The sequence below is a fragment of the Chelonoidis abingdonii genome, chromosome 1 (genome assembly GCF_003597395.2).
Source record: "Chelonoidis abingdonii isolate Lonesome George chromosome 1, CheloAbing_2.0, whole genome shotgun sequence".
Taxonomy (NCBI): domain Eukaryota; kingdom Metazoa; phylum Chordata; order Testudines; family Testudinidae; genus Chelonoidis; species Chelonoidis abingdonii.
In genome coordinates, this window is record NC_133769.1 from 205114698 (window position 1) to 205129823 (window position 15126).

Here is a 15126-nt window from a genome sequence, read left to right on the forward strand (position 1 = left end):
CCCCGCAGGCGGGGTGTTTACCAGCGAGCGCACGGAGCCGTCGCCGTGCGCCACTTCCTCTGGCGCAGCCTGTCCCAGGGGCCCGTTTCCCTTTCTCAAATCGCTGACGTCACAAGGCAGGCAGCCAATAGAAGGTCTGGGAGGAAGTGGTTGTTCTGTGTGAGGTTCCGCTCGTTGGCCGTGGCGCCGGGCCGTGCGGCTGAGCAGGACGCGGGCGGTGTTGCTGCTCTCGGGGCTCGCCCCGGCTGGTGAGCGAGCGAGCGAGGGAGGGGGCGTTGTAAGGGGGCGCGCCTGGGGTGGCGCTCCCCGTACTTTCTGTCCACGTGGCGGGGGAGGAGGTCACAGGGCGCCCTCAGCTCCCCCCCCCGCCCGGTGGTGCTCTCCGGCAGAGGTGCCCCAGGAAGGAGGGGACAGGAGCCCGCAGTCCCCATCCGCCCGGGCTCCGGCGAGTCCTGGTCGTTCCCTTTGCGCACCCCAGAGCCCCTGCGGCGGCGCCAGGCCGCGTCCGGTAGCGGGGAGAGGCCGCTGGGGCTCTCGGTCGCTGCCGCGTTGGCCTCAGGAGCTTCCGGCGCCCCCGTTTGCGAAAACTTAGGCGAAGTGAACTAAGTGTCACGTGAGGCGGCGTCCAGCCGCCGGCGAACAGGGGCCCCGGTCTCCGAGACCCGGGCTTCACCAGCCTCAGCACCACTGGGGCGAGCACCCGTCCCTGGGGTGACTGACCGCCGTGAAGAGCTGGCGGTGTCTGTACTAACGTGTATCCGTGTCCTGTGAAATGGGGTTGGCGGCTTACTTCTGTGAGCGTTACGATCAGCCCCAGTTAGCTTTGGGTCACAAGAGCCAAGACATGAGTGCAGACTGTTTCAGTTGCCCCGTACTGAAATAGACAATGCCTGGGATCTACTGTATGGTAAAGACTACAGGTAGGCGCCCCTTTGGGGAAACACGCAGCCCAGTCTGGAGCGGACTGCCAAGTCAGACAAAGGAACTTGAGAATCCTGAACACAAAGAGTCTCTGGAATGGATAAAATTAAACCAGGGAGATGAGGTGAAAGACTCACGGACTGGAGAGCTCAGTCTATCAGGAAGGCAGCAGTTACAGGGGGGCAATCTGCCTCACCCTGGCCAAGCTTGGGGTACCTGCGTTAAGCAGAACCTCCATAAACAGGCAAGGGTGAGCTGGGTTTAGGTAGGAAATAGACATATTGGCTTTTTTTATTTAAAACCTTATTCTCTCTCCCATTACATTTCTGTGAATGAATAAATCACTTGTTTTTGAAGAACCTGTTCTGAACCACTGTATTTCATATTAGTCACAAGCTCCCAGAGAGGAGTCTAGTTCAATCCAGTTGCACAAACTGAGCTATACGTGACTGGTAAATGAGTGATGTTGTAGCCTATCTCAAGTGATCCTGTCTAAAGTAGTGTGAATTGTGGGGCTCTGCTCTGGGAGAAGTGCAGGTAGAGGCTTGCTACTTGGAAGAAGTGCCCATGGACAGTTTGCCTCTGAACCAAACCAAAAGCATTTTATGAATTTTTGTTAGTATTCATAGTTGTCTGTGATCAGTGAAGAAAGCACAGGCTGTAAAACGCGAACGACAAAGTGTTTTGGCATGGAGAGACAAATTTCTGTGAAGTTGACCGTTCTCTGTGGTCCAGTACATAAAACTTTCCCAACTCATGAAACTTACAAAAATCTTGACAACAGGCTGCTGGTGTGCTGAGGCCACATATGATCATGCTGATCAATATTGTCTCCTGATTTCCTGTGTTACCCCATCAGTCTGTCCATCTCTTGTCTCTAGTTTTATACTTAGATTGTAAGCTCTTTGGCACAGGGGTTGTCTTTGTTCTGTGTTTGTACAGTGCTTAGTCCTGATCTGTGACTGAGACTCCTCAAATATTAACACTGGTTATCTGGACTTCTAAACCAAGGAACAGCAGCCTTTCAGAGGTGCTGTGCCGAGTCTTCATTTATTCACTCTAATTTAAGATTCTGTGTGCCACTAATAAATTTTAACGTATTTAGAAGGTCTCTTTCTAGAAATCTGTAATATATAACTAAACTATTGTTATAGGTAAAATAAATAAAGTTTTTAAAATATCTAAGCTGCTTCACTTAAAATTAAATTAAAATGTAGAGCCCCCCGGATCGGTGGCCAGAACCCAGGCAGTGTGAGTGCCACTGAAAATCAGCCTGCGTGCCGCCTTCGGCACATGTGCCATAGGTTGTCTACCCTTGTTCTAGACAATCCTGAGTGGAAATCTAAAATTCACAGCTGAATGGATCATTTCCCCTCATATTAGGTTATAACTTAATTTTGCAGACATTCTAAGTACTCTCAGAGGAATATACAAATTGAGGGTTTTTTTTCAAATGCATTTCTGGCTTTACTTCCCCCCAGGGACATGCGCTATGGAAGTAACTACATTGGACTCAGACTTCAGTGGAATCACTTTTTATGGTGCTAAACAATGCTGTGAATTGGTAAGTAACTATTAATATCTAAGGGATTGTCAGGATGTCTAATGCAGGTTCTTATTTAGATGGTCTGCACACTGATTTTGTACGTGAATAGCTGTCGGTGTAGGTTGTTGGTTGGTTTTGTTTTTTTTTAACTTAAATCATTATACTGGTATGGTTCCTAATCAGAATACAGTTATACTTACATGAAGATGATCTATACCAGTATAGATTATTCACCTTCCACTTTGGGAATAAACTATATGAGTGTATCAGAGGGTATCTGGCCCTCAGAAGGAATCAGGGGCTCCGCTTACCTCTCTCAGGCTGCACTAGTGTGGATGAGGCAACTCAGGTTCATCTGGCTTACTGAGTAATTGGGAGGCATTTAATTAAGCAGTGAAGCACCTGGGTGTGATAAAGACAGCAATTCCCAGAGGAGATGGGAATCCAATGAAGGAAACCCGGAAAGAATGGTCTTCAGTGGGAGAGTTTCTGGAAGGAAGGGACTGTGAATGATTAGACTCAGAGAAACCTGGCTCCTGTGAAAGACTTCAACAGGCAGAAGCCCTGGAAAAGAGAAATTAGATGTTGTCCTGGGGAAAAGTCTTGACCCAAGAGAAGAGACCCTCCCCCAGTTAGTAAGAAGAGGCCCTGGACTCTAGAAAAGGGTTCTATGTCATGAAGGCCTTACTGGTAAGGGACATAACTGGATTGACAAACTAATACTGACTCAGCCCTTGCACCTACCTACTAGAGATGCTGAAGTGGAGACCTGTTTGTGGGGTATTCCACTTTTTGAGGTTGAATAAACTAGGCCTCTGAAGGGATGATGTTGAATATATGCATCTCATTGGACTCCATAAAACCTTCACTCAGGGAAACTGAGGCAGAGACACAATGGTGGGGCTGCATTGGGCTGCCAGGGGATACTCTAGGGTGAGGGCCCTTGTTATGGTATGGTACCTGAAGTGGGGTATGAGGCCCCCTCCCATCATGTAGGGATGATAACACGGAGCAATGCTTACACTCATCTTGAATGAAAGATGTCGCGTATTCTGGATCTGCAGAGGGAGCAGCAGTGACAACTCAAGGAGCACTCATCACAGGCTTGGCAGGGAGCCCAGCAGTCCGCGTTGGCCCAGCTGTCACAGACACTGAAGGGAAAGAAGTCAGATGGTCCTTCTAAGGGCGTGCAAGTACTATGGGCAAGAGGGGCATGCAAGTTGGGTTTGCCCTGGAGCAACAAGGGAGATTACTGGCTGAAGCATAGTATTGTGGCACACCCAGAAAGGGCTGGGTCACAAAGGATGCCTAGTCTCAGATGCAAGAGACCCTGGTGTCTCTTAAAGAGACTGACAAAACACAGTTTGTGGCCAAGAAGAGTGATTGTCCTAGGGTTAATGTGCTTGTAATGTGGAGAACTGGGGCATGGAAAGAGAGAGTGCCTGGCAAGAACTTTGAACTGTAAACAGAGGGGACCTCCCAGTGGGGATGCATAAAGTTGCATGTGTAATGGGAAACTCACAGTATAGAAGCCAGGGCTAGAGCTTGACCAGAGGGTTCACTCTCCCCCTGCTCTAATTTATCGGGGATACAGTGATTTGTCTTGTAGTCACAGGGCAGAAGAACATCAGAAGTTTTGAAACCACCCTGACATTATCATCAAAGAGGCTGATAAAGGAGGTGCTGTTGTCATCATGAACAGGTCTGACTACCAAAAGGAGGCTGCCAGACAACTCTCCAATACCAAATTCTACTTCACGCAGCCACCTTCCCTCAGATCCCACTGAGGAATACACTAAGAAACTGCACCATCTACTCAGGACACTCCCTACACTGACACCGGAACAAATCAACATACCCTTAGGAGCCCTGACCAAGCTTATTCTAATCTACTCCAAGATCCACAAACCGGAAATCCTGGCATCATCTCGGGCATTGGCACTCTCACTGAAGGACTGTCTGGATATGTGGACTCTCTACTCAGACCCTATGCCACCAGCACTCCCAGCTATCTCGTGACACCACTGATTTCCTGAGGAAACTACAATGCATTGGTCACCTCCCAGAAAACACCATCCTAGCCACCATGGATGTAGAGGCTCTCTACACAAACATCCCACACAGATGGAATACAAGCTGTCAGGACAGTATCCCTGGATGATGCCACAGCACAACTGGCTGCTGAGCTCTGTGCCTTTATACTCACACACAACTATTCAAGTTTGATGACAATATATATCTCCAGTCAGTGGCACTGCATATGGGCACCCGCATGGCACCAATATGCCAATATTTTATGGCTGAACTGGAACAACGCTTCCTCAGCTCTCGTCCACCTCACGCCCCTTCTCTACCACGCACATTGATGACATCTTCAATCATCCTGGACCCATGGGAAGCGAGACTCTGGAAAATTTCCACCACGATTTCAACAGCTTTCCACATCAACCTCAGCCTGGACCATCTACACGGGAGGTCCACTTTCTAGACACCACGGTGCAAATAAGTGAAGGTACATTAACACCACCCTATATCGAAAACCTACCGACCGCTATGCCTACCTTATGCCTCCAGCTTTCCATCCCGGGCCACATCACATGATCCATATGTCTACAGCAAGCACTGAGGTACAACCGCATCTGCTCTAACCCCTCAGACGGAGACAACACCTACAAATCTCCACCAAGCATTCTCAAAACTACAATACCGCATGAGGAATAAGGAAACAGATCAACAGAGCCAGACGTGTACCCAGAAGCCTCCTACTGCAAGACAAACCCAAGAAAGAACCAACAGGACTCCACTGGCCATCCGACATACAGCCCCCAGCTAAAACCCCTCCAACGCATCATCAGGGATCTGCAACCCATCCTGGACAATGATCCCACACTTTCGCAGGCCAATTCTGCCCACAGACAACCTGCCAACCTGGAACGTATTCTCACCAGCAACTGCACACCGCACCATTAGTAGCTCTAGCTCAGGCGAACCAATCCATGCAACAAACCCCGATGCCAAACTCTGCCCCACATATCTTACACCAGCGACACCATCACAGGACCTAACCAGATCAGCCACACATCACTGGTTTCATTCACCTGCATGTCCTACCAATGTGAATATACGGCCATCATATGCAGCATGCCCCTCTGCTATGTACATCGGCCATACTACTGGACAGTCTTCTACGGAAAAGGATAAATGGACACAATCAGATATTAGGAATGGCAATATACAAAACACTGTACGAGAAGCACTTCAACCTCCCCTGGCCACACTATAGCAGACCTTAACGTGGCCATCTGCGGCAAAAACTTAGACAGATCTTCAAAGAAATGCTGAGCCAGTTCTCGCAAATTTGACAACCCATCAGCTCAGGGTTGAACAAAGACTGGATGGCTGCCAACTACAGAACCAGTTCCTCCCTTGTTTTCACACACTCAGTGCAGAACAGGGCCTCATCCTCCCTGATTGAACTAACCTCGTTATCTCTAGCGTGCTTGTTAGCATATATATACCTGCCCCTGGAAATTTCCACTACATGCATCTGACGAAGTGGGTATTCACCCATGAAAGCTCATGATCCAAAACATCTGTTAGTCTATAAGGTGCCACAGGATTCTCTGCTGCTTTTACAGAAGTTTTGAAGGGCATGATGGTCCCAGCACTTGCCGGGAAAGAAAGAAAGGGCCTCAGGCTGAGGAAGCTTGGGGGACAAGATCAGCCTAGGTCCCAAAGTTCCTAGAGTCCCAGGGAGTATGTGGGGCAAGAATGCAAATGGAATGGTGAAGCAGTTATCCACTTTGCAGGTGCAAATGTAGGTTTTTCCTGGCAAAATTATTTGAGCAAGGGAAGCAAGCCCATCAACTGACAGGTAGGTTGGGCTAGTAGCAGGTAGTGAGGGAAATTATTTAGTCAGGTCTTAGATTAGAGTGTTTGAAAGGGAATGGAGCCTTACTCAGGAGACGCATTGTGTTACCACTCAAGAATCCCAACGGGTAAGAGTGCAGTGCCAACACTTGGATGGGCAGACAATGTTTAAAATACTGAAAGCTTTGAAAGACAATAAACCAGAATAAGATGTCAAAGGCCAGACACTTCCTGACCAGGAGAGACTGTTCACAGCTGTGGCCAATACGCAAAGCTGAGAAATCCTGACTCTTTTTTTTAGGAGGGAAGCAGGGCTCAGAGATGGGGTAGCCTAAGACAAGAGTCCAAGCGACAGTATTACTGGAGATGACTGGTCAGGAAAGCAAATATATACTCAAGGCTGAAAGCGGATGCAAAGGAGTCTGAGTACAGATCTCTTGCCACTTTAGGGGTGAGAGTAGTGCATGTGAAAAGTTGTGAAGTTCCAAGTCTAAGAATAATAGAATCATAGAAGATTAGGATTGGAGAGACCTCAGGATGTCATCTAGTCCAACCCCCTGCTCAAAGTAGGACCTACCCCAACTAAATCATCCGAGCCAGGGCTTTGTCAAGCTGGGCCTTAAAACCCTTGAAGGATGGAGGAGATTCCACTACCTCCCTAGGTAACCCATCCAGTGCTTCACCATCCTAATGAAATAGTTTTTCATAATATCCAGCCTAGACCTCCCCACTGCAACTTGAGATCATTGGTCCTTGTTTTGTCATCTGCCACCACTGAGAACAGCCTAACTCCATCCTCTTTGGAACCCTCCTTCAGGTAGTTGAAGACTGCTATCAACTCCCCCCCTCACTCTTTTTTTTTTTTTTTTCCTGCTGACTAAAGAACCCCAGTTCCCTCAGCCTCTCCTGATAAGTAATGTGTCCCAGTTCTCTTACCATTTTTGTTGCCGTCCACTTGACTTTCTCCAATTTGTCCACATCATTTCTGTAGTGGGGGGCCTGAAACTGGACACACTACTCCCAGATGTGACCTCACCAGTTCATATAGAGGGGAATAATCACTTTCCTCGATCTGCTGGCAATGCTCCTGCTAATGCAGCCCGATATGCCATTAGCCTTCTTGGCAACAAGGGCACACTGTTGATTGATATCCAGCTTCTCATCCACTGTAATCCCCAGGTCCTTTTCTGCAAAACTGCACTTAGCCAGTTGGTCCCCAGCCTGTAGCACCGCATGGGATTCTTCTGTCCTAAGTGCAGGACTCTGCACTTGTCCTTGTAGAACCTCATCAGATTTCTTTTGGCCCAATCCTCCAATTTGTCTAGGTCACTCTGGACCCTATCCCTACCCTCCAGCATATCTACCTCTCCCCCCAGTTTAGTGTCATCTGCGAACTTGCTGAGGGTACAATCCATCTCATCATCCAGATCATTAATGAAGATGTTGAATAAAACTGGCCCCAGAACAGACCCCTGGGGCACTCCGCTTGATACCGGCTGCCAACTAGACATTGTGCTGTTGATCACTACCCATTGAACCTGATGATGTATCCAGCTTTCTATCCACCTTATAGTCCATTCATCCAATCCATACTTCTTAAACTTACTGGCAAGAATACTGTGGGAGACCATATGAAAAGCTTTGCTAAAGCCAGGATATATCGTGTCCACCACTTTCCCCATATCCACAGAACCAATTACCTTATCATAGAAGGCAGTCTGGTTGCTCAGGCATGACTTGCCCTTGGTGAATCCATGTTGACTGTTCCTGATCATGTTTTTCTCCTCCAAGTGCTTCAAAATGGATTCCTCAAGGACCTGCTCCATGATTTTTCCAGGGACTGAGGTGAGACTGACTGGTCTGTAGTTCTCCAGATTCTCCTCCTTTTTTTGAAGATGGGCACTATATTTGCCTTCTTCCAATTGTCCGGGACCTGATTGTCACGAGTTTTCAAAAACAATGGCCAATGGCTCTGCAATCACATCGGCCAATTTCCTCAACACTCAGGTGCATTAGATCTGGCCCCATGGACTTGTGCATGTCCAGCTTTTCTAAATAGTCCTTAACTTGTTCTTTCACCAATGAGCGCCGTTAGGTTGCCTATCCCCGTTCAGTAAGGATTCCACACTTTCCCTGACCACCTTCTTGTTGCTAGCATACCTGTAGAAACTTTTCTGGTTACCCTTCGTATCCCTTGCTAGCTGCAACTCCAATTGTGCGTTGGCCTTTCTGATTACACCCTTGTATGCTAGAGCAATATTTTTATACTCCTCTCTAGTCATCTGTCCAAGTTTCCACTTCTTGTAAACTTCTTTTTTGTGTTTAAGCTCACAGATTTCACTGTTAAGTCAAGCTGGTCACCGGCCATGTTTGCTATTCTTTCTGCACATCAGGATGGTTTGTTCCAGCACCGTCAATAAGGGTTCTTTAAAATATAGCCAGCTCTGCTGGACTCCTTTCCCCTTTATATTAGCCCCCCAGGGAATCGTGCCTATCAGTTCCTTGAGGGAGTCAGTCTGCTTTTCTGAAGTCCAGGGTCTGTATTCTGCTGCTCTCCTTTCTTTCTTTTATCGGGATCCTGAATTAGACCATCTCGTGGTCACTGCTGCCCAGGTTGCCACCCACTTCTATGTCCCCTACTAATTCTTCCTTGTTTGTGAGAAGCAGGTCAAGAGGAGCACAGCCCCTAGTTGATTCTTCAAGCACTTGCTTCAGGAAGTTGTCCCCAGCACTCTTCAAAAACTTCCTGGATTGTCTGTGTATCGTTGTATTGCTCTCCTAGCAGATGTCAGAGTGATTGAAGTCCCCCATGAGAACTAGGGCCTGCGATCTGGAAACTTCTGTTAGTTGTCCGAAGAAAAACTCGTCTGGTGGTCTGTAGCAGACGCCTACTGCAATATCACCCTTGTTGCTCTCGCCTCTAAACTTAACCTAAAGACTCTCAATAGGCTTTTGTCTAGTTTCATACTGGAGCTCTGAGCAGTCATACTGCTCTCTTCCATACAGTGCAACTTCTCCATCTTTTCTCCCCCTCCTGTACTTCCTGAACAGTTTATACCCATCCATGACAGTGTTCCAGTCATGTGAATTACCTCACCGACTTTGTGTTCCTTGACTGTGCCAGGGCTTCCAATTCTTCCTGTCTATCCGACTTCTTGCGTTCGTGTACAGGCGCCTAAGATAACTAGCAGGTTTTCCTACTTTTTCAGTATGAATCGGAAGGCTTCCTCTGTTGCACTCTCCCCCTTGTGTTTCCTCACAGTATCCCACTTCCCCACTTACCTCAGGGCTTAGGTCTCCACCCCCTGGCAAACCTAGTTTAAAGCCCTTCTCACTAGGTTAGCAAGTCTGTCTGCAAAGATGCTCTTCCCTCTCTTTGTTAGGTTGATCCTATCTCTTCCTAGTAATCCCTTCTTTGTGCAACAACATCCCGTGCTTGAAGAATCCAAACCCTCTCTCCAACACCACCTGGACAGCCACGCATTTACATCCACAATTCAATAGTCTCTACCTGGACCTTTTCCTTCAACAGGGAGGATGGACAAGAACAAAACTTGCACCTCAAACTCCTTTATCCTTCTTCCCAGAGCCATGTAGTCTTTAGTGACCCACTCAAGCCTGAAAACAGTTTCTTACCACTATTAGCACTGGGGGTTCATGGTTCTCCTCTTGCTTCTTCTGGAGGTCACATGCTGCCAATTTTCTTCTCCATTCTGGAGTGCCCTCTCAGATTCTTCAGCATGCTGTGCTTGCAGTACCAAACGCTGACTTCTATCCAGGAAAACCTTCATTTTCTTGGATGCAATGCAGATTGATACGTGGGTCTCTAGTCCTTTTAACCTTCTCTTCCAAGTTGGAGACCAGCTTGCACTTTGTACAGACGAAGTCACTTCTGTTCTCTGGGAGAAAGACAGACAAACGTGGCATATCCCATGCAGGTCACAACAGCTGATCGCTCACTATCCATAATGTTTTCCTTCTTGGAGCCTCTTCTGTGAGCAGTAAATAGAACATCTGAAGCCTGGAAGGCCAAAAAACGCCCCACTGTGGGAACTCCCCCCAGGAGAACTCCCAGGCAAACTCCATCTTGTTCAGGTTTACTGTCTTCCAAAGCTTGGATGGGCAGACAATGTTTAAAAATACTCCAGGTGCTGGCGCTGCACCTTTACCTGTTGGGCCTCTTGAGTGCTAATACGAAGTTTCTCCTGAGTAAGACTCCATTCCCTTTCAAGCACTTTAATCCAAGAAGTTCCAGGATGATGGTCACCAGGCAGCTAAAGGGAAGAGGAAACTGGTTGACAGGAGAAGTTCCTGAGAGCTGAAACAGGAAGAACCTGGGCTAGGACTATAGCAGTGGGTCTCAAACTTTTTTTACTAGCGACCCCTTTCACACAGCAAACCTCTGAGTGGGACCCCCCCCAATAAATTAAACACACTTTTTAAAATATATTTAACACCATTACACATGCTGGAGGCAAGTGGGGTTTGGGGTGCAGGTTGACAGCTCATGCCCCTCCATGTAATAACCTTGCGACTCCCCTCAGGGGTCCCGACCCCCAGTTTGAGAACCCCTGAACTATAGCTCTCTATGGAGGCTTTTCACAAAGGGCAGTTGGACAGAATTAATGTGACTGACAGATGACATCGACCAGCCAAAACAGGAATGAAAGGCGCTCTGGACAGACAGTACAGCACCACACAGAAGGATTTGAAGCAGCTGCTGCATCTGGAATAGAAGAGGGCAGACAAGCTCTATGAGGTTTCTTGGCCAATGGCAGGATACGGGTGCCAGTCTCCTTGTGGCCGCGCAGCTGCTTTCAGAGGTGAGGCTAAAAGTGGGAAATGAAGAAAGGAAGAAAAGAGGCTGCTAAAGGATCAGCTTCACTCTGCACATAGCAAAGCAGGCTGGAGTCTCCCAGCACCAAGAAGAGCTAGATAAGCTTACTGAGGAGTTAAATGAGGAGAAAGAGAGTTTCCCACAACTACAGATGGCCCTGATAATGAAAAAGTCATCCTTCACCAGGAGTGAGGTGATACGGCAGAGGAAAGACTAAGAGCTGAAATCTCTACAGCACTGTAATCTGAAACTGAAAAGGCGCTGCAGACAGCTATGCAGAATGTCTCTGAGGTCCAGGGCCAGATGGCATTGCAAGCTTCCATAGAGCGATTGCTATTCCCTTCTCCACTCTGAGTGGGTCTCATTTTTGTGTTGCTGTGCTTCAGGGCAGGCGAAAGCTCTGCACAAAGTTCTTGGAATGTGGCCTTCTGCATTCCAAAAGTCTGCAGCCCCTGCTTGTCATCCCATAGCTGTGTAACGATCTGGTCCCACCAGTCAGTGCTTGTTTCTCGGGAGGAGAAACAGTACTCAGCTGTGTTCAGTTGATGCACGACTGCCATCAGCAACTGTGACTTGTTTCACTCGAAGGCTTACAGCAGGGCTGCTTGGATGACATTGCAATGTTCCACATGGTGGGTCCTGTCTTGGCTCTGGAAATACTGCAGCATAAGGTGTAAGGTGTTTTGTAATGCTCACAACAGGAGTGCACAGCTGAGCGGTTCCATGCTGTGGTGTCCATGCGGCTAACCCAGGCTTTTGAAAAAAGATGTGAAAAAACCTTGGTTTGTTTGCCATTGATATTAGGGAGGGGAGGAGGAAAATGCATCATAAGAGGCTAAGACCATGTTCCCATTACAACCTGTGACAATATTTTGGTTACATGAAGCATTGCAAGTCCTACCCAAAATCCCATTTGCTTATTTGCACTGTGGGATAGCAACCCATAGTGCAGTGCTCCGTGCATCGATGCAAGCGCGGCTAACCAGGATGCACTCCACCGACGCAATGAGCATAGGATGGACACACAAGATCGACTAGCTTAATTTGAAAGCTCGATGTTGATTTTCATAAAGTCAGCTTAACTTTGTAGTGTAGACATGGCCAGAGCTCTTCTTCAGGTCTGGGAAACATTTGTAGGGCTTGGCTACACTTAAAGATGTAGAGTGCTGGAGGTTAAACCAGCCTTCAGAGACAGCAGGAGGGAAAACACTGCCAAGTGTTTACACTGTCAGCTGCAAACACAGTGGCGTGGCCACATTAGCAGCTCTTGTAATACCACAGAAAGCAGTACATTGTAGTAGCTATCCCAGTGTGCAGGTGGCTGCAGTGTTCTTTTCAAGGGGAGGTGGTGGAGTGTGACAGAGCATGTGTTTGTGTGTATGTAGGGGGAGAGTGAGTGTGTTTTGGGGGGCAGAGTGTGTATTAGCGTGCTGTCTTGTAAGTTCAGACAGCAGCAGACCCTTCCCCCGCTCCTGCCTTTCTCTCTCACATGCACGCACGCACGCACAAATGCCTGCCTCAGCGGTAGTAGCAGCATTCCACAATAATGGTTTGCTTTGTGTCCTGGAGCAGATAAGCATGCCGGATGTCGGAAATGGGGCTTTGAAAGGGGTTAGACACATGCCTGCAGCCCAGTTCAAAACAATGATCAGAGTGGCCACTTGACTTCAGGGGATTATGGGACATTTCCGGAGGCCAGTCACAGCACAGTAATGGAACACATCCGTACTGACACCCGGGCGTTTCAGCCAGGGCGCAGCAAGCTTTATGCGTCTTGTGGAGGTGGATTACCAAGAGTGCTCCAACTGCAGCATCCAGGCGCTCTAAGGGTATGGCTACACTTGGAGATGTGCAGCGCTGGGAGTTACAGCTGTGTTCGTACAGCTGTGTAGGGACAGCGCTGCAGTGTGGCCACATTTGCAGCATTTGCAGTGCTGTTGGGAGTGGTGCATTGTGGGCAGCTATCCCACAGAGCACCTCGTCCCATTTTGGCGCTGTGGGTTGTGGGAAGGGGACAGAAGGGTGCGTGCGCTTCATTCCGCTTCCTGTCCCAACGCCCTGTGGTGCATCGCTTCACATCCCAGCAGTTTGGTGCCATTGTGAGTCTCTGTGCAGCACGATTTATGTGGGACATGGAGCCCGAGCTGCTGAGGGCTTCGCTGATGAATGTCGCCAGCACATCACGTTTGGCAGTGGAGCTATTCCTTCAGCTCCAAAGTGACAGTGAGGATTCCGACGATGATGTCGAGTTGCCGGACACGTGTGACACTGAATTGCTTGTGGCAGTAACGGACATGCTGACCACCGTGGAACGCCGCCTTTGGGCTCAGGAAGCAAGCACTGAGTGGTGGGATCACATCGTCCTGCAAGTCTGGGATGACGAGCAGTGGCTGCAGAACTTTCGGATGAGAAAAGCCACTTTCATGGGACTGTCAGGAACTCGCCCCCACCCTGCGGCGCAAGGACACAAGATTGAGAACTGCCCTGTCAGTGGAGAAGCGGGTGGCTATTGCAATCTGGAAGCTGGCAATTCCAGACACAGCTACCGATCGGTCGCGAACCAGTTTGGAGTGGGAAAGTCGACCGTTGGAATAGTGTTGATGCAAGTTTGCAGGCCATTAATCGCATCCTGCTAAGAAGAACCGTGACTCTGGGGAACGTGCAGGACATTCTGGATGGCTTTGCACAAATGGGTTTCCCTAACTGTGGAGGGGCGATAGATGGGACGCATATTCCTATTCTGGCACCACCCCACCTGGCATCCGAGTACATTAATCGGAAGGGGTATTTCTCTATGGTTCTCCAGGCGCTTGTGGATCACCGTGGGCGTTTCATTGACATTTACACAGGCTGGCCTGGAAAGGTGCATGATGCACGCATCTTTCGGAACAGTGGCCTGTTCAGGAAGCTGCAGGCTGGGACTTTTTTCCCAGACCGGAAGATCACAGTAGGGACGTCGAAATGCCCATTGTGATCCTTGGAGACCCCGCTTACCCGTTAATGCCTTGGCTCATGAAACCGTATACAGGGAAGCTTGACAGGAGCAAGGACCGGTTCAACTACAGGCTGAGCCGGTGCAGAATGACTGTGGAGTGTGCTTTTTGGCCGTTTAAAAGGGCGCTGGAGATGTCTTTATGGGAAGCTAGACTTGGGGGAAAGCAGCATCCCTGCGGTTATATCCGCGTGCTGTACCCTCCATAATATTTGTGAAGGGAAGGGTGAAACATTCAGTGAGGGAATGGACCTCCGAGGTTCAACGCCTGGAGGCTGAATTTGCACAGCCAGAGAGCAGGGCTACTAGAGAGGCCCAGCACAGGGCTACAAGGATTAGGGATGCCTTAAGGGAGCAATTTGAGGCTGAAAGCCAACAGTAATGTTTGGTGCCTTGCACGGGAGTGAAGTGCAGTGGTTACAATGATTTGCAGTGCCTGTTTTTTCCTTGGGGTACAGTATGTTTCACTTTCTGCAATAATAAAAACTGTTTTTAAAGCCAAGAAATCATTTATTAAAAACAGTAAGTAAAAGGGCAGGGGGGTAGGGTGGTGAACTGTACAGTCAGAGGTTTGAATATGTCCTGCCTGGAGTGCTGTGCAATGCCTGCTGCACTTCAGGATTAAATGCTGCATGGTGATGGGGGTTGAGTGCAGAGGGTAAGGGTCGTAGTTCTCAGGGCTGGTAGGTGAACGTACAGGTGTTGGGGGCAGCTGGTGGTGGTAAGAACCTGGATGCTGGAGAAGGGGGTTTTGAGCTGACATGGGGCACAAGGGAGAGAGCTTTGGGGGGGGGGGGGGCAGCACGGTAGTGCTCTGCCTGCATGGCTATGAGTGACTGCATACAGTCCATTTTGGCGTGCCAGGAGGCTTATCAGCTGCTTTGTGCTTTCTTCTTAGCCAATTCCTTTCTCCTGCTTTCTGTTTCCCTCCACTGCTGATGCATTTTCTCTCTCCAGTCC

The 15126-nt window shown here is 48.8% G+C and overlaps 1 protein-coding gene across 8 annotated transcripts in view; it reads left to right on the top strand.

Annotated features, from left to right (window-relative positions):
* Positions 1 to 10: 10 nt before the first annotated feature.
* Positions 11 to 15126, top strand: part of TTC3 (tetratricopeptide repeat domain 3) — a 163539-nt gene continuing 148423 nt past the window's right edge. For 7 of the 8 annotated variants that reach the window (XM_032797194.2, XM_032797165.2, XM_032797185.2 and 4 more), the window contains exons 1-2: positions 11 to 248; positions 2403 to 2485. In XM_032797194.2, the coding sequence (XP_032653085.1) occupies positions 2414 to 2485 (72 nt within the window). In that variant the 5' untranslated portion in view covers positions 11 to 248; positions 2403 to 2413. The remainder of the gene's footprint in view (positions 249 to 2402; positions 2486 to 15126) is intronic. The other variant, XM_075073712.1, reaches the window with a different exon arrangement.